We start from the raw sequence: 21,038 nt of genomic DNA, 5'->3' as shown, positions 1-21,038 counted from the left end.
TCAGATTATCTTTAGTGTAGCCTCTAATCCCTTCATTGTGTTGGGTGAGAAGGGGTGAATTTAATTACATGTTGCTTTTAGATATGACTTATGTAGTGTTTATAAAGCTTGAGCAACCGACACTTTGGTTTTGGAAGGATGAGCTTGACTAAATAAAAAAATATAAGATGGTATGAGAGCCTATGCAAGATTCATTGGTTGTGATACCATGTTGTAAAAGAGAATTTTGATATATTAAAGGTGTGATTGAAAAAAAAAATCAGCTTAAATAGTGAAAAGAAAACCTAATAGGATTTGTCTAATGAGTCTCATACTAATATTACAAATTGCTATTTACAATCTAAAACTTATAACATTGTGCATGCTGCAAGAATTATCTCGCTCAAGCATCATAAAATTCACCATATTTGTAAAGATAATTTAAGAACTAACCTAAAAAAGTGGCCGCTGTGATTTGAGTTGATGCATTTTGTAAAAAAAGTTACATTATTAGTGTACACAATTGTTCTTCCAGTTTTGCCATTTATTAGCGTAAAATCGTGATTAAAATGGTAGCTTAGATATAAAAATGATTGCACACCAAAATTCAACATTTTTTTGTCAAGTAACATAACGGCTAAAATTTTATCCTTTTTAAGGTAAACAAGTCGAACTCTGACCCTGCATATATTACACAATGTCTCTACCAAATATTGATTGAGTTATGCTAACAGAGACATTCAATATTTCTTTTATGTATAGTTATATCTATTTTAGATTTGAAGATAGAAGTTATATTCAAATTTGATATCTTGGCTCTAATTTACCTCTCTCTAGGCCAAACTCCATATTACTAGAATTCTTTTATCTATTAATCGGAGGATTAAAACAAAATGAACTTGATATTCCTTCTATATATTTTTTTTAAAAAAAACACCCTTAATGTTTCACAAATAGTTCACAAATCTCCTATTTGTTTGTTTATTTTTCAAAATGAGATATTATAACAAAAACTAATGTAAAATAAACAATTTTATTTATTTAAGTTTTGTTGTAAGAAAGATTAGATTAGGAGAGACACGCTTGCAAGATAAGGAGAACCACTAACCTACAATGTAATTTACGTATAATATGTTAATTAGACTATTAATTAGGTAATTTTATATGATGTTTATTTCTGAAGAAAAAAAAAGGTAATTATATACGAAGTCATAATGCAGGCTAGTGTGAGTGGAATATTTAACTATGTGTACAAATTGCAATTTGTTTGTAGCAACTTTTATTTCTTACAAAAAGATAAGGATTTCCGAAAAAAAAAAAGAAAAACCTTTTTATTTTCGGCGGGTTCTGTTTTCTACAGTCCGTTCCTTATTTTCAAAGTTTCACACAATGACAAGGCTTCGAGACATATATAAATATATCACTCAACCAAAACCCTAAAACTTCCCCTTCTCTCTTCTCATCCCAAATCAACATCTTCATTACAAATCATCACTGTTAGATATATTTTGAGGGTTCCATGACATCGATCTTCCTCAGCCACCATGATGAATAAAATAAGAAAGATATATATAGTTAAGAATTCAAAGTGAATTGCATCCTTAATTCTTCCCGCATCTATATCTATCAGTTGCTAATTTAGGTGGATCGAGATGGATGGAAGGAGAGAGTCATGGGAAGAAGAGGGAAGAGAAGATGAGAATTTGTTTCCAGTGTTTTCTGAAAGGTCCCAACAAGATATGTCTGCCATAGTATCTGCTCTTACACAAGTCATGGGCGGCAACAACAACAATGAAATGCATGAAGCTTCCTCAATCCATAATATTGAACAATCTCAGCCACCACAGCAAGATCAAGGTAGTTAATTAAGTGCACTCACTCTCACACCTCTCTACGATTATTGCTTTTTTTCTTCTTCTTCTTTTGTTTTAATTAATACGTGTAATACACATTAATATATTGCGTTCATCAAATTGGATTTGAAGACTTGATATTAGCACTTTTAGCCTTTATGGTTGTGTCAAAAGGATATTTGTTTAGATGTCCATGACATCACATGACAACTCTTTTGCCGGTCAAAGTGTTCACAAATGACATCTTTGATATTTTTTATGTAAGCTCTTTTTTTTATAGACAAATATTAGTAAGTAAAGGTTATGATGTTAGTTTTTAGGGATGAACCCTAAAATCACCTGTCTATATTTCCTTTGGTATCCATTGATTCACTATTGTTCGAGTGAGTGACACAAAATTTAAGAACCAAAATCACCGCTGGACACTCTCCACTCTAGTGAAAAACTCATCGGAGAGGATCCGTTTACACTCAAATACATACTATAACGAGTGATTTGAGTGGTCAATGAATTCAACTCATTCATTTAAATTGTTTGATAGAGATCATATGATTTATATTGTAACTTTATAAAATATGAAATTGCAAATGACTATGGTGCATATATGTACCCTTCAATCTTTTAAATGTAATTATTTGTCGCACTTTTCCCCCAACACACATATATATTGGTCTCAAATAGGTAGCTCAATTGAAAAGTAAAGAGAAATCAAAGAAGTTTGAAGCATTACGTCCAAAGTTTTAAACACTAAAACTAATGTAGCAACTAACTTATTACTAACATTCATCTATGAAAAATGTGCATACATATTGATTTATGTGCTATTGATATGAAGGGAGTGTAAGAAGAAGACATTATAGAGGTGTGAGGCAGAGGCCATGGGGAAAGTGGGCTGCAGAGATTCGTGATCCGAAGAAGGCGGCAAGGGTATGGCTAGGAACATTTGAAACGGCTGAGGCTGCAGCTGTTGCCTATGATGAAGCTGCACTCAGATTCAAAGGAAGCAAAGCAAAGCTCAATTTTCCTGAAAGAGTTCAAAGTACAACAGAATTTGGATATAACCAACAATTTCATCACCTAGTGTCAACCACAAGTAACGAGCAACAATCTAATCCAGTTCCTCTTCCACACTTTTCTCAAGATACATATTCAAATACTTATCAATATGCCGCACAAGCACATCTTCAAGCTAGTGGAAGTAGCAACTTCAATCAGGATATGCTTAGTTTCTATGGGAGAGACATGTTTGTTTCTAATTCTCAACCTTTATCAACTACATCTCCGTCTTCATCTTCATCTTCTGGACTATCTCAGCAGCAACAAGAGCTTCTGAGATTGTCAATGCAATATGGAGGTTCTTCTTCCTCTTCTGACCCTTCAATGAATTGGAGGGATGACATGGATAGAAGACAATGAAGAGGATATATATTTGAGCTGCTACCCAAGGTTTATTTGTTTTCTTGCTTGTTTGTCACGACATTTCATTGTTTTATTGGGATCCTCTACCACCGGTTTCACGCGGTGCAATGCCAGAGAGAATGGTATATAGCAAATTGCAGAAGGATTCATTTTGTATTTTAATTATTTACTGTTTATGTTTGAATTTACTATTTATGTTTTTGATGAAATGTTTATCTAAGAAGCATATTGGTAACTGTACTACATTTAAAAAAAAAAAACGAAATTTGAGTTTTGAGTATAAGTTTTTATATATTTCTTACTATAGATTTCTATTTAACTCCTGAGTACACGAAGGAGATTATAATATTAATAAATTTATAATATATTATTAGTGGCCAGGGAGTTAACCAGTCACCTGTAAAGGAAAAGAATAGAACCTACTTGGACATAGTATATGAACGTAAAAAGTTTTAAACCTGTAAGGGTCGGAAAGATTGAATGCAAAAAACGCGTTGTAATGTTGGCTTCTGTTGATCACTGCTATAATGTCGGCTTTTATTCATCAAAAAGAGAAACAAAAATTACATAATGGTTATTCATCACGAAACTCTATTTGATGGATTATAAGTAGTGTCTTGATGAATAATCATTTGGTAATTTTTGCACTTAATGGTTACCATACAATACAAGTAGTATTTTTTTTGGGTAGTGGTACAATACAAGTAGTATATCAAAGGCTTTTCTAGGCTTCAAATCAACGTGATTCGATGATGGTGGATAGTATCGGTCATTGGCAGGGTGGAGCCAAAAATTACAGAGAACATTGTTTGAGGGGAAGAACATAACTTGATTAAAAAAATAATTTTTTAAATGGAAAAGATATATAAGAAAACCTAAACTAATATTTTCTTGCTTTTTAAAGAAACTTATAACTATATTCACTATAAGAGACATTAATAAGAAAGTACGGTTATCATACAAGTATTGATTTAATAGTAGAAAAAATAACAAAAAGTAGGAAGAGAAAACAAAAACACCATTGGAAAAAGTAGAAAAATAACATTGCATACGGTCTAGGGTTAAATATGTTTTTAACAAATGACGAATTGTTCGGGATAACATGGGTTCGATTCATAGATAGAATATTCTATTGTCAAACTTTACTTACCTGTCCACCGAAATTTGAATGACCATGACCCATTTATCTTGAGAATCGGAGGGATTAATTCAAAAAGAGAACGACGATCGACTAAATAGGAAAAAAATTGTACAAGTGTGAGAGACATGAGATTTTTGTCACAAGAGAATAAAACCCATTAAGGATTAAATTATATTTTAATCCCCTATTTTTATTTTAGGTTTTAATTTGCTCATTTTTTGCTTTAAAATAGTCTTTTATTCAACAAGCTGACCCTAGTTTTCTCTCTTAGGTTTTCTCTTCCAGATTTTCTTCATTGAGGGGTGGTTTTGGGTTAATTCTTGACCTGAAATCACCCATCTTCATCTTTTTCTTTCTATTTCAATCCAAATAAGTGATTTTCACATAGATCTAGGTTTTCTTCTCTGTGATTTCATCATCTAAGTGTGGTGGTTTGTTGTTCGTCGTCTTGTGTGGCGTTGTTTGATTTCCCGTCTTCTTACGGTGTTCATTTGATTCATATTGAAAGATCGATTATTCAATCAAAGATTTAGGCGTCAACGTTGCAGATCCGGAGGCCATGGATATTCCGGTTATTTTAATTTTATCATATATTTTAGTAGGCATTATGCCGTTATATGCTATTAACTTGGATGCTGTGAATTTGTTCGCAGATTCATCCTTTACGTTTTTAGTGGTGTTGAATGATGCAATCTCTCGATTTGAATGAATGAATATCATTTTGTTTTTTGTCAAAAAAAAATAGTCTTTTATTTTGGAAAGTTTTTTTTTTTGAGCAATATTTTGCAAAGTTATATCATCGTGGTTCTTTCTAGGCATGACAATGGGGCGGGGTGGGGACGGGTTTTACATTCACCGTCCCCATACCCGATTCTCATATACTTACCCGTTACCCTACCCATACCCAACAGGGATGAGAAATTGAACCCCATCCCCGTCCCCGACGGGTTCGGGTATCCCCGCCCCATCCCCAACCCCGCATTGAATACTTTTTTTTTAATAAAAAATAGAAGTTTTTTTCAACCCCTAGAGAAATATTGTAATGCATTATCCAACAATATATTCACTTTAACAATTGTTAGACCAATTGATTTAGTTGCTCCTTTAAATATCAATGGTAGTTTTTATATCACAACGATTATCAAACAAAATAAAAAGGGATATCAACATAAAGTAGTTTTCTACATTCGGGATGGGTTTGGGTATGGGTTCGGGATGGGTACACATATACCCGTTACCCGTCCCACACCTGTGTTTTGAAATCGGGGAAAACCCAAACCCATACCCAAACCCAGTCAAAACGGGGAAAACCCGTCAAATTGGGTTTGGTTTGGGTGGGTAACCACGGGTATGGGTTTTGTTGCCATGCCTAGTTCTTTCCATTTAAAATATGTTGCGGAAAAGATCATATGAGATAATTTAAAATAGGGAAATGTTAACCGGTGCCCCGGGCACTGGTTAAGGATGCTAAGAAAGGAAATTATATAGTAATTATTGTATTAAAAACTGTGTAATTAATATTAAAAAAGTAAAAAAAATGTTTCCTTTTATGATAATTATTTCCTTTCTTGGCATCTTTAACCAGTGCCCCGTGGGCACCGGTTAGCATGTCCCTTTAAAATAATATAACATATAAAACTAGTGATATTAGTTGTCTATTTTTTTGACGTTAAAGACAATTTCATTAACGAAAGTCTGCCAATAAATCAAATGCCAAGACTGCAGAAATACAAGGCGGAGTTTCTTCGATGCATATGGAATCTGAATTCTTAAGAGCATATTTAGCTAAATAATGAGCAGCTTGGTTGGCTTCACGCCTAACATGCAAAAATTTAAACTACGAAAATCACCCTTAAAACTAATACAATCTCGAATAATAGAGCCAACATAGTTGGGAGATTGTTGGTGAGCATTCAACGCTAAAACCACATTAGAAGCATCTGATTCTGCTATAAGATTCAGAAAAGACATGTCTTTTGCAAATTCCAAACCCTTCCGCATAGCTAAAGCTTCTGCAACCTCTGAATCTGGTAATGAAAAGACTTGCTAGGAACTAGCACCAACGACAACACCTTCATTATCTCTCACCACAACACCAATACCCCACTTATCACCCTCTATCGGACCTGCTGCGTTAACATTAAGCTTATAGAAACCACTAAAAGGAGGTGTCCAATGAACATCAAATATTAGTTGTCTATTAATCTAATAACACGGTAAATATTTTAATTAGATTAATTGATGGGACCATAGCTTAGTATTAGTATATATTTTATTGAACATTTTAATATAATTCAGTTGTGGTATATAAAAAAAAAAATTAAAAAAGCCCCCCCGGTGGTGGATGGAACTTTTTGGAAGACAGATATGTTTTCAAATCTTCCGAAGTTGCTCATTGACATGATACTACTCGGCACAATCTTTTTCGGCATAGGGTTAGAACGGATTTTGTGGTTGTTATGTTAAAACCGTCCTTCATTTGTTTGTAAAATGTGATTTTGTACTTCTAGTTAGAGGTATAAAGTTTTAGGTGGTTAGTGTAAGAGTTAGTAATGCCCCCATATTTGTTACATCTTATATAGTTTTTGGATCTTTTGGTGTCAGGTCTAAGTTTATTTAGTAATGCCCCCAGGGTTTGACTCTAATTTGACCTTCAGTTGTGTTGATTTATTTGGAAATCCCGTAATAGCATTATCTTCTCATATGAGATTGTGACCGTTGAGCAATTGGTGGATAAAATAAAGTTTTCTTCTTGAAAAATGACTTATGGGTAAAAAAAACATTGAATCATTCTTGCAGGATGGAACTTGTCTTGTGTTAGGGCCGTTAATTGATTGTGGCGTTGTATGGCTTTGTTTCGATCTGAGGTCGTGTAGGAGGATGATATTTTGTGATGCACCGTCTTTTTTTGTTTGTTTATCTTGTTTTGTTGTTGTATTGCCTGCTTTGCCTGATTTAGTGAGACTCCTCCAAGTTGTGTGTATTTTATGTTTGCTGTTTTTTCTTGGTTGCTTTTTCGCTTTCATTTTCACTTTTTCTTTGTAACCGTTCGAGTAGCCCTTACGCTCTCTCCAATTAATTAAAATCATTTTGCTATTAAAAAGAGCAAAATAATAAGTGTATTTGAAGATATGGATCTATTGATTCACTCTAACTAACTTATGATAACATTATGTTTTCCCTCTTGATCTTTGTTTCTATCTTGGTAGGCATGGCAACAATACCCGTACCCATGGGTACCCGCCCATACCCACCCTGTTTTGACTGGGTTTGGGTATGGATTTGGGTTTTCCCCGATTTCAAAACACGAGTATGGGACGGGTAACGGGGTTATATGTACTCACCCCGGACCCATACCCATACCCGTCCCGAATATAAAAATTACTCTTTTTTACCCCTTTTTATATAAATACAAACACAACCCTAGATCATTTCACTCCAGTCCAAACGGAAGAAGTCATTGTCAGACGACACTTTTCTGGGTTCTCTCTCAAGCAGTCAACGCTGCTCACAAAGGGAACATAATTCTTTACAATATTGTCATTGGGGTTGGAAAAAAGAACTTTTTTTATTAAAAAATGAATCACTACTGGTACGGGGATGGGGATGGGATACCCGAACCCGTCGGGTACGGGGATAGGATTCAATTTCTTATCCCCGTTGGGTATGGGTAGGGTAACGAGTAAGTATATGAGAACCAGGGATGGGGATGGGGAAGGTAAAACTCGTCCCCACCCCGCCCCATTGTCATGCCTATATCTAGGGACATGGTTTTAAGTGGATTACAATTTTTTTTCTTCAAATCAATCCTAATTTGGAGGCTTTGACCTCTAATAATAGCGCCTCAAAGTATTTTTACAATTTAAATTATTTGAATTTGCTATGAGACTAATTTTCAAGTCAATAACAAGAATATTATTTTTTAACGTAAATTTTGTTAATTGTTCATATTTTTAATGTTCATATTTTTGTTAATTGTTACAAGTTACTTTCCGATCAAACTTCAGATTATTAAGGCTCCCTTCTTCTAAGAACCGAAGGGTTCACAAGGAAAAAAAATTGATGTTTTTTTTTAAATTATATTGGTGCTTATCAATAAAAATGTGTGAAAAATGTCATTCTTGATTAAGAAATTTAGTTAAATGAATTAATCTTTTGATCTTACAAAGAAATAAATGCAATTTTTGTTCTTATATTGGATCACCTCGTACTAGATGTGTGTGTGAAATGAGCTTATTGATTGAGTAGTTGGAACTTGCAATGCAAGAAAAGTTGGAACCGTCACCGCCCCAATTACTTCCTTGGGCTCGCACGCACGAGTATCACACAAACCACACACGTCCACACTACTTTAGAAGCCCGAATGATAATGGTTCACATCACATCACACTCACACAGTGCATACCGCATGTTTTGTGTCTTGAACAAAAAGTTACCGTCTAACCACAATCACTTTTTGAATTAGACGTGTCATAATGTCGGCACATATTGGTGTTCGACACCGAAACATAATTATATAATTTTTTTAAAATTGTTATTAAAGTCGACGTGTCAGTCTTCTTATCGTATTTGGTGTCTGTGTTTATATTCATGCTTTATAAGTTACTATATAAGTATAAGAATAAACTTTTCGTTACCATGCACAAGTAGGTAGGTTAAATTGAAATTATGCCGCTAAAAACACGTTAACATTAGAGCACGCTTAGCACCAATATTCAAAGAAGAGATTGAAATCATAGACAATCCAGTGAAGTTAATTATGATATTGTATTGGTCAAATTAAACTTGAGAATATAGTATGTTGATGTAGTTTTGGGTCGTTGAATTCGGCAACCGATTACCAGAAAAGTCCAGCTTCAACTGCAACTTCAACAAGTGTATGTATCAATCTGCCAACAATTGACTTTAATACTGATTACTCCCTCCGTCCCATATTACTTGACCTAGTTGACTCTGTCACGTATGACAATGCACAATTTTAAACTTAAATTTCTTTAATAATCTAGCAGAAAAAATTACGAAAATTTGATATTTTGAAAATATTAATCGAGACGAATCTAACAACATCTTATATGCTATATTTTGTTTTTATATATTAGTAGAAAAATAGAATCAAAGCATGGTACATGAATAATGCAAATATTCTAAATAGGTCAAGGGACGGAGGGAGTATTGTATTATTATTTGATTCTTAACGTGTGAAACTTCACTGTCAGTATCAGATCCTTAACTCTGACTTTAGACTATTGAACGAGTCCACAACACACCTCACTCACACGTTTACAAATGGAACAAGATTTTGTGAAATATCACTTAAACGAAAAGAAATAAAGATTAGGGTTAATTATGTTTCTAGTCCCTATAAAATAGCGACCTTGTAAGTTTAGTCCCTACTTAATTTTAATAGCATTTTTAGTCCCTATAAAAAAAATTTACTTATAATTTTAGTCCCTGCTAAAACAAAGTTTGATTAATTATCCTTAAACTCTTAAATTTTTGAACGATTTTTTTGAGACAAGATTAGAACACTATGGAAGGTTCGTTTACTAAAATTTAGAATTTTCTGACATGAAATGAATTAAATATAAATTTTTTAAAACGACAAAAGTTAAAGATAAAAAGTAATAAAATCTGGATGTAGAAATCAAATTTTGCAATAATTTTTTGCGGACGAACTTTTAGTAATGTTCTAAACATGTCTGCAAAAAATTGTTCAAAAATTTAAGAGTTTAAGCATAAATTAAACAAATTTGAATTGAGTAGGGACTAATACTCAGTGCATAAAAACAAAATTAGGGACTAAAAATGCTATTAAAATTAAGTAGGGACTAAACTTACAAGGTCGCTATTTTATAGGGACTAGAAACATAATTAACCCTAAAGATTAAAGGGTTAACTATATATTTTTCTCCGGTAGTATTAATTTTTTGTTTTAATTTGTCTAAAAAATTTCTTTCATTTTTAGTTTTTATAAAATTTTCGATCACGCAAATTTTCGATCATGCTTTCGGTCCATATCTTTAAGTCAATTCATGGGCAATCTTTGTATTTTTTAATGAAATTTTGCAGAAATAGGTAGAATATTATAAAAATTCCTCCAAAATAAATTAAAGTTTTTAACAAAAGCATGAATAAGATATGAAATTTTAATTATCAAAAATATAAAAATTCATATTTAATTCATGTTTTGTTAAAATAATCTAATTTTTTTGTGAGAGGTTCTTATAATATTATAATTTTTTTTTGCAAAAATTTATTCAAAAATATGAATTCTACATGTGAGTTTACTTGAAAGAAGGGACAAAAAATGAAGATGGAAAATATTTGGGGGACTAAAAATAAAAATCGAAGAAATTTTTTAGAAAGACTAAAACGAAAAATTAGTATTTTTATAGGGATCAAAAATATATTTAACCCAAGATTAAAAATATAGGTTACTTCAATGAAAAATTGAAAATATTATTTTGAATTTTTAAAAGAAATGTGAAAGGAAGAACGATGAAGAAGATGAAATATTTTGAGCTACGTAACTCCCTTTGACAAAGTTAATTTTTGAGCTTAATTATAGTAGATAACTTATAAGCGGATATGCATTAAAAACAAAACTTATAAGCACATATTTTTTAGAAATGACAATTGTTAGGATGTTAATTTTGCTAAAAAAATGTTAATATTTTAATTGTTATGTTGGTATTTTTTTTCTTTTGCTAGAATTCAAATCATGATTCTTTAACTCCTTTAATCATTTAGCACAACCAAATTAGTTACTCATCCCCGTTACTGATTAAAAATGTCATTTCATGTAATTTTAACAATTATTACCTAATTGAGCTACTAATTGTACCAAACACTCCAATTAAATTATCATTTGTCAACTTATATATGTTATAAGCTATTCACTATGACTTAATTTATCCACTCTCAGCTATAAGTTTGAGTGTAGTGGAAGGTGTTGGACTATGTGACGAGCTAATATTCAAATTCTAGGAGAAGTACCTATATTATATTTTTTTTTAAAAAAAACTAAACTAACCCATTTAAATTGACATCGGATATAATCAAATTTAAGACATTGAGAAGAAACACACTCCAAAGTTTCAAGTCAACACCATCAAATCAATCAAAATGAGTTAGATGTTCCGATATTTAATATCTGACACGTCTTAGTATTTGTAATCTCACACGTCTCTAATAAAAAGAACTTATGGTAGAAAAAAAATAAACTTGAAACATTGCAATGATTTTCACTGAAATTTATGTATATTTTTTTCTTTTTGCAATTACGTATAATTTATGATGTCCGACTATATATATTAAAGGAAAAGGGACACATGATTGTCTACCAATGTTGGAAGTTGTGTAACTTAAAAAAAAAAAAAATACTTATTATTTATAAAATCTTTAACATGTATCATTAGGACACATATATTAACATAACTCATATACTGTATTAATAGACGCATGCTACTTGAATAACAATTTTTTGGAAAATTTATGGGACAAAAAAAATATATGTATAAGACAAATCAAAACAATATATTAAGAGTAAAAATACAATGAGAATATAAAATAAAGTTTTAAAAGTTGTCGCAAAAAATGGCACTAAAAGTATAGGGTAGTGATACATATACCATCTTAGGTGGCATTTAGCACTTGTACACGCACATACAATTGTGACACGTGTCCACGTGGTTCCCACACACACAAAAAACTCATCTTTTGTGTCTCTCACACATCGGAGTGGTACAATGTGTGTATGGAGAGAAGAGTGCGCATGAAACATTATCCAAAAGTATATTTCTCATAATATTGTGGGGGTACATTGAACGGACCAAATTGACCAGAATTCTCCTTTACCAGTTGATGGGGGATCAACTAATTTCGTGATCTGACTATTACGGCGACTAGATCATTAATTTATTGCCATGAAAATTATTTTAGTGATCTTATATTGATCTGTACTCGTTATTTCAACATCACGTCAGCTTTATCCTTCTTATTCCTTCTTTTCATTATTCTGTAATATTAACAAACAAGTTCATGCATGCTTACTTACTACTGAGTTCCGCCAACTTCTATTCGTTTCTCATTACTTTAACCTTTTCAGCCACCGAAGTAAGAAAGATTCAATTCAAGCGAGTTAGAAATTTATCAGTTTTCTTTACACTTTTTTTTGGTACAAAGTTTTGTTTATACTTTAAAAATAATAAAAAACAATCTCTACATCACGCATCCTATTGATGGAACGTAAAATCTAGATTTAACAATAGAAAAGTTGCTTGATTAATTTACTTCTGAAACTTGTATAAGAAAACAAAATCGCACATTACAAATGAATGAATAAAATAAGAATTATACAAATATAAAATGCTTATAAGCCCAATGTTTTGAAAATTTTCAGTCTGTTGAATGAAAATTTTCGTCAATATTGGTGAAAAACTGTTGGTTGGTGAATATCTGCAAGATTGTGACGGGTTATTTGGACACAATACTACAGTCTCTCTTTGGTGACAGCATATATTATATATGGATGCCTAAATAAAGTATATATTATATGGATGCCTAAATAAAGTATATATTATATTGTCAAAATAAAATAAAATAAAGTATATATTATATGGAGGTCATGCTTATATTTGATATTGTTTGTGGATTTTTTATGCGTCAAGACATTAATGATGGGTCTACAAGTATAAATAGAGTATTTGAAGCCTGATGTGGAAGAAACGCGTCTCTCTTGAAAATGGATTGGGCCTTAATAGCATTGTTCCGAGAAAATTGCTCTTTTCTCCTTTGTAAAATTGCTCATTCCTTTTACTCATTCTCAGCTTTTTTAACGTTTAACTTATGTCGGATATTTTTTAACTTGAGTTAATTCACATAGGCATGTGAATGAGCAAAAACAAAAGGAAGAGCAATTTTGTTCACGTGAGTTTAGTTTAGTTGGTATGGACAATGCATAAAATATGCAAGGTCTGGAGTTCGAACCCCGACCACCACCACCAAAAAAAAAAAAAAAGGAAGAGCAATTTTCTTGTTTCAAGTCCTTCAGTTTTGTCAAAAAAAAATTTATTTATCGGATCGTAAATATTAATCTATTAGATCATAACTTTCAATTAGTTCTTTTCCGATTGGATAGTAACTTCCGATCGGCTTATTATTATAACATTAAAGTTCAATGAAACATTAATTATTATTTTCTTAATAACACTCTTAAATATTTATCATATAGACAAAAATATATATAACGAGATAACTAATAGTTAAGAGTGTTATAAAAAAGGGCAAATATATTTGTAAGATCTAATACAACTGACAAAATTGATATTGTTTGATTTGAAACTTTCACTTAGATTTGAATCTGAGTTCTTACAGTTGCATGTAAGTTTTAGGTGGTGTTTATCACTTCGTCTACAAATAAAAAAGAAGTAATTCTATCACAAGTAACAAAATTTATTAATATCTTTGAAAGGTAAAAATAATCTTTAAACAACTAAATGGATGGAGTAACAATCATTGTATGTGGATATATATGCTTACCTTACTTAGTGATTCATATGGCAAAAATCTAACATGAATCTTCTTGACGCTAACAACACACCCTTTAATACGTATTTCTAACATTATTAATTGGTTAAAATTAATATAGATCTCACCAAACTATGTCAATTTTGTATAAATTTAGTCTGATAAAAAAATGATTTTAACCAATAAAAGATAGTATATTAAAAAAATGAGAAAACATTATTCACCAAATTAATGAGTATATAAAACAAATTATAGAATGATATGGAGAATCTTGATAACTAGAAGATTAAGGTCTAAGGTGTTGCGAGAAATGTATGGCCACAAACAATATAGGTAAAACGTCAAATTTATATTCTGTTAGAACCATGGACAGATGCAGGGCCGTCCTTATGAAACTGGGGAGGCTCAGCTCTCATAGTAAAAATAGGCCCCTAATAAAAAAACCTACATTTTTTTTAAAAGATTAATCTTCTATTTAAATTGAAAATAACACTCGTATAATGATTATTAGCCACCAAAATCAAAATTAACAATTATTTTTACTAAAGACGTGTTTTTTAACTTAGAAATAGAAATATGGAACATGATTTTTTTTACTTAGAAATTGAAACATGAAACATGTTTATTTTTCTTTTTTGAGTGGGGGTGGAGATATTGAGCAATAATTTTTTTCTTGAGGCCCATCACTTTGGGAGGCCCAGCTCGGTTGAGCTCTTTGCACTCCCCAAAGAACGGCTCTGGACGGATGTAAGGGTCCATTCATATAACATTACAGCGAACTATTAAACTTTTTTTTTTTAAATGAAGTGGTAAGCCACTAAAATTTAAACTCACACACAATTATGAGGTCTCAGGTTCGAACCCGGGTCACGACAACGTACGGCCTTACAATTTTGGTATTTGTCAGTTGAGCTAGGACTTCTAGACTAAGACCCTGTTTGGATTAGCTTATTTTAGAGCTTATGCAAATAAATATGCCTTTATGTATTATTTTTAAGCTTGTTAATGTGGTTTATGAAAAAATAGTTTATGAAGGTATAATTTTCTTCTAAATATCTAATAAATCATCTCAAAACTTTTAGAATTCCGCTCTTCCCCATGCACTTTTCGCTCGCACCCAGCTGAAAATCCAATAATGCCTCTGCGTTAGTTAAGTCACGCTGCGTGCCTTAACTAAAGCACCTTATAATCTTTGCGTGAGTTAAGTCACCCACCACTGACATGTGCACGAGTTAACTTACGCAAGTTGGCCGGTGGTTGGAGCTCAAGAACACACGTTTTTTCTTGACTTTGTTCAATGCATTTTAATTGGTTTTGCACGTTGTTGTTAAGTTTTTTCACGTTTTTTTGACCCTGTTTATGGTAGATATAAATTCAAATAAAGTAAATAAATGAATTAGAATAAATTCAGCCTGAATTAGAATAAAAATTGCGTATTGAATAAATTCGAATAAAAAGTTACATTATATTACATAAACGACATGTATGTCAACTATATATGTTCACAAATATGTCATATCATTACATTACATTACATTCAGGAATGTTCCTTCCAACTACAACAATTATCTTACCTTTGAATGGGGTAAATTCAAGCTTGCTAAGCAGCAGGACTCCAACATTCGTCCGACATTTCTATTGTTCCATTCAAAAGATTAGATTTTTGTTAGGCTTGGTGTAAATGACGGTATTCAAGTGTCAACGGAATTAGGTCTTCCATTCAAAAGATTAAATTCTTGTTAGGCTGGTTTAAATGAAGGTATTCAAGTGTCAACGGAATGAGGTCCATTCCTTGACACTTCAATACCTTCATTTAAACCAGCCTAACAAGAATTTAATCTTTTGAATGGAACAATAGAAATGTCGGTCGAATGTTGGAGTCCTGCCGTTTAACAAGTTTGAATTACCCCATCCAGAGGAAGACAATTGTTGTAGTTGGAATGTGCATGCATTCCAACTACAACAATTGTCTTACCTTTAAATGGGGCAAATTCAAACTTGCCAAATAGCAGGACTCTAACATTCGACCGACATTCTCATTGTTCCATTCAAAAGATTAAATTCTTATTAGGTTTGGTTTAAATGAAGGTATTGAAGTGTCAAAAGAATGAGGTCCATTCCTTGACACTTCAATACCTTCATTTAAACCAACCTAACAAGAATTTAATCTTTTGAAAGGAACAATGGGAATTTCGGTCGAATGTTGGAGTCCCGCCGTTTGGCAAGTTTGAATTACCCCATTTAAAGGAAGACAATTGTTGTAGTTGGAAGGTGCATTCCCTACCTAATCACGATCTTCTAACGAAATCAGACTCTTGATAATATCTTCAGTTTATCTCAGCAACGTTACCCGCATATCGATCCACTGGAACATGTTGTGCTCCCAAAACATGCTCGTCACGTTTTGTCGTTCTTTAATTCCACCCAAGTGAATGATATTCTCCCCTCCTTGAGCGTTGGACGTTTATATTGAACCTATTCCACCCTCCTTGTGTCTCCGGGGTTGACTCCTTGGTTGAATTCATCCAGTTCATCCTTGAGACCTCTTAACGTTACACCAAGGCACTGAACCTTCAACCTATGAGGTTCTCCGCCGTTGAATTGTGCATGAACGTCGATCCCCCCGGCCATTGCTTCAAATCTACACAATAAGAAATTAAAAACAATCAATGAAAAACTCATACAAACATTTCATCAAACACTTGGAGTGCAAATTATACATAAACCCTAAAAATGATAACTTCAACGTTAACATGCAAACATCTAACCACAATTAAGCAACATAAGTCGTTTACATGTAACATTGTATCATATCTTGCAAGCAAAATCAAAATTTAAACAAACCCTAAATCTAAAAAAATTCTCTATAAGTCAAAACCTACAACATAAACATGCAAACATTACTTAAGCAACACAAGTCATTTTCATGTAAACATTGTATGTTTTTTGCCAAAATAAACCAAAATTTAAACAAACCCTAAATCTAAAAAATTTCTAATTTAAGAGAAAAAATCTAACATATATAAACATAAAAGGTTAATGGTGTTTGATTATGAAAACTTACTTGTTATTGGAGTGTTGTTTGATTTGAACTTGAAAGAATTTTGGTTTTGGGTGATTTGAGAGAGATTTTTGAGATTTTTTTAGATTTTAGATGAGAAATGAGGAAATGAGGTGTTCTGCCTTGTTTAAGACAGAACATAGCGTGAGTTAAGTAACGCAAAGTTTAACACTTACGTTAGTTAACTAACGCAAGGACATTTTTGGAATGACTGCAGAGCGCGAGCGAAAAGTGCGGGGGAAGAGGAGAATTCAAACTTTTAAATGTCAAAATCACTCTTTTCTAGGCTTATTTTAATCTTTTATGCTTTTTTTTCATATGCAACTCATTTAATGTCAACTAACATTTATAAATTTTAGTTAAAAATGATATAAAAAAAACAAGCATAAGGTTGAAAATGTTAAATTTTAGTTAAAAAAGATAAAATGATAAATTTTAGTTAAAATTATACAAAATTTGGTATTCACTCCGATGTGTGCATAAGGTTGAAAAAAATGTAAAAAATATCACAGAAAAATGACAATAATATTTGTTTTGCATGTGTTGAGAATAAAGTTCATCCAGTTAATATTTACATGTTCTAATTGCGTGGAAGCTTCAAGATTGCCTCATAGAATCCAATTTGTAACCCAAGCAAGCAAATTATTTATGAGGCGCATAAAGAAACCTTATATTAATTTTTTTTTTCCTTCCATAATAACTAAGAAAAGTCCTCTAGCTAGAATGAGATTACTACATTCCAGTCGATATGAGGGAGGTTCTACATTTCCACTTGTACACAAATAACAATTCTACAAATAACACATACATCGATGATCCATTCCTGATCATCAAAGTACAGAAAGATGCATGCAAGCTTGATTGAAGTCTAACTTAGAAAGGAAGGTGGGAAGTTCCAACAGAGACGGAGCTTGAAGCAGCAGCACTGTTCCTCTCAGCATGACAAAGCTGACGAAGTTTTGTTGGCACGTACCATATTGAAAGACGAGGATGTGCGTTGAATATTGCATCAATATCCCATCCTTGACGTGCAGCTATTGCTACAAGTGGCTTGTAACAAGCTTGTCTCCATGCACCAACGTTCTCTCCTCTTTCCTTAAACCCTCTTCTCAGCTCATTTGATACCTCTTCATCTAAACAATGCAATGCATAACAGTGCACGTAGTGTCTCATTTTTGGCTTGTTTATGTAGCTTGCTCCAGCTTTCTTTGCATACCTAAATACCTGATTTGTCACCTACACTCAAAGTAATTAATGATAAATTAACTAACCTAAAGTTATTAATCATGTACTGTATCATTTATTTCTTGATTATAAGTAGACCCCATCCTATCCTATACTATCCCATACACAAAGTAGTATCAAAATTTCATGGATATATTTTTGATTGGGATTTGTTATGAGGGCAAGCTAAGATCCGGATAATAAAATGCATGCATGATTTTGTTATGGTTCTAGTTTGTGACCGGATAATAAATGAATGAATAAAACAAACAAAGTGTACGGAGATATGATCATATGAAAATCCCAGTGGAATGGGGAGGTGGAACCCATTAGGAGAGTCCCTGGGTCGTCACGTGTTCGGATGAACGTGTCACGGCAAGAAAGTACTGTTCAAACGGTTCGTGAAGGAACTACACAACACAACACAGAATCTGACTGGATTCAAGTCAGAGTCAGATTCAGAAGATAGATACACATAGATACAACAAATACAATTAAAAAATATATGAAAAATTTAAGAAAAATAATGAAACTTTGTAATGTTGTTAGTAGGGCATGGTATAGTATACCTTGGTAGGGCATTTCTCTCCGCGTTCCTTAGCAATGGCTTGAACCTGAATCAAGAACTCACGACATTGTTCATAGAGATGAAACAGATAATCCAGACCGTTCTTTTTGCCACGTGCAACTTCCCCAGGCTCTGTCACAATGAATGGATGTTCTCTTTGTCTCTCACCCCCACCACTGATGTTATCCTCTTCCTCCTCATCTCCTTCTTCATTCTCACCATGATCACCAGTCCCCTTCATCTTCATCCTTCTCCTTCTTATTTGCTGCCTCTTTCTTCTCTCCTCCACCACGGCTACCTCCCACGTACTCCCTCCTCCGCTTCCCACCGCCTCCTTCTCTCGCTGTACCACCGGCTCCTCCGACAAACCTTAATTAAGAATATAGTATATATATTAGTTACTAGTTGATTATATTTGATAACTCAGGATCAATGTATAAGTGATCATGCACTCGATATAATTATCAATTTCATAATGTCAATTGTAAAATCAATTTTTCTATCATTGTAATCAATCTTTTTTAACACAATACATCTTTTTATCGTCCATTTTCATATACAAATAAAAAATTGTTAGGTTCATGTTATAAATTTGTAATATCAAGTTAGCTACTAGTTGACTTTATTATGTTAGATTATAGAACAGTAGTTTAATATAACAGTAAAATAATTTGAGTCAATTATTAGTACAAATATAAGTGGATGCACCTTCTTGAGAGAGAGCGTCAAGAGCGTTGGTGGTATCACCAGAGAGAAGACCCCGGCGTTTAATTTCCTCTTCATCAAGGCGTCTCCGTTCAGCCCTAATGGCAGCTTTGATGCCGTAACGTTCTCCAACGAGAAGATCCCAACGAAAAATCTGCGAGAGGCTGTTCATCATGTCATCAAGCTCATCATCCTTCATGTCCACCAACGTGCTCACTGTAAAACCAAGCTCTGCTATCTTCGCCGCAGTGTAGTATCTGATTCCATAAGCTTGGAAAAGTTCCTCCAACCCTCCAAGTTCTCTTGGTAACCTTGCTGGGTAATAAGGTGACGGAGCAGTTGAAGGAGTGACTGCGTAGTCGAGAAGTTGGGGACGGAGAGGTGGAGCTGTTGGTAGGACGGTGCGTGGGTCCCACTTGAATAGGCTGGCGGTGAATGCGTCGGGATCCATAGTAAGTAAGTAAGCAAGCAATGAAACTGTTACTACTTCTTGTGTGTGTTTGTTAGGTTTTGGAAAATTATGAGAAGTGGAAGGTTTATGGTACTGTTTAGGTGGAGATATAGAAAACGTAAAGGTGGTGAGGGTGTGGTTTAATTTACTAGATAATGTGATTTTCCAAAACTACCCTTCATTTGACATGGTTTTTTTTAACTTAAGTTGTTTTGATTGATTCCCCTATAAGGAAAGTAGTGTACTTCCCAAGACTGGTTAGGGCTTGTTGGGGAGTTCCTTTTGTTGTGTGTGAGATATTGTTTGAAACTGTATTTGATTTGAAACTGGAATGCCTCAAAACAAACCGAACTAATTTAACTGGCTATAGATAGACGTGGTTACCCATAATATCCGACCAGATGGGGTCAGTTGTGTTGTGTTGTGTGTATATGGTTTGACCTCTGATTTGACTTGACTGTTATTTTTTTTGTGCTTGCTCTTATGTGTCATATGCATGCTTGTGTGTTGCACAACTACAAAGTATGAATTGATGCTTTGGGTTGTTGTAAGAGCCTATATATATTAGCCTACTTTAAACAACAAATTAATTAATGGAAGAATACTAGGGTTTTTTGGGGTTATTTAGTTAGTTAGAGTTAGGTGTGTGACTACCAACCAATAGAAAAATTAATAATTCTTCAAAAAAATGTGTATTATTCATACATATATATATATATATATATATATATATATATATATATATATATATATAGGTGTTAGTTCAAATGGTTCAATCATTATGATTATATTTAGGATAGGGCGGCAAATAATAAGGAAAAGTTGATAAGGTCCTGGTCAGTGAAAGGCATGCATGTAAGTTTGTAACCAAAAAAACAACAAGCTACTTTTCGTTATTGCCTATAATTATGGTTTAATGTAACTAGTGATCACTCAAAACAATTAAAGGTAAATTATTAAATTTGATTATTAATTATTTTTGGTGAGAATTACTATGAAGAAAGGTAGATGGCAGAGGATTCACGAGTGATTCTTGTTCTGATACTGTAGTGGTGGGTTACGGAATCAGAGAAAATCTCACTGAGGTTTTTAGCTGTTTATAATACAGA

General features: G+C 32.9%; 2 protein-coding genes across 2 annotated transcripts; one reads left to right on the top strand and one right to left on the bottom strand.

Annotated features, from left to right (window-relative positions):
- Positions 1–1,337: 1,337 nt before the first annotated feature.
- On the top strand, positions 1,338–3,534 carry LOC146941843 (Integrase-type DNA-binding superfamily protein). The gene is made up of 2 exons (XM_085755686.1): positions 1,338–1,836; positions 2,668–3,534. The coding sequence occupies exons 1-2, from the start codon at positions 1,632–1,634 to the stop codon at positions 3,246–3,248; spliced, it is 786 nt and encodes a 261-aa protein (XP_085611812.1). The 5' UTR covers positions 1,338–1,631; the 3' UTR covers positions 3,249–3,534.
- Positions 3,535–17,626: 14,092 nt separating this feature from the next.
- Positions 17,627–20,455, bottom strand: LFY (floral meristem identity control protein LEAFY). Its single transcript, XM_085755667.1, has 3 exons — positions 19,482–20,455; positions 18,775–19,142; positions 17,627–18,217 (listed from the first exon to the last, which is right to left on the bottom strand). The coding sequence occupies exons 1-3, from the start codon at positions 19,927–19,929 to the stop codon at positions 17,855–17,857; spliced, it is 1,179 nt and encodes a 392-aa protein (XP_085611793.1). The 5' UTR covers positions 19,930–20,455; the 3' UTR covers positions 17,627–17,854.
- Positions 20,456–21,038: the final 583 nt, after the last annotated feature.

This window comes from Medicago sativa, chromosome 3 (genome assembly GCF_051527215.1).
Source record: "Medicago sativa cultivar Bolivia chromosome 3, Bolivia_mono, whole genome shotgun sequence".
NCBI lineage: Eukaryota > Viridiplantae > Streptophyta > Magnoliopsida > Fabales > Fabaceae > Medicago > Medicago sativa.
This window is presented reverse-complemented; position numbering and strand designations above follow the sequence as displayed.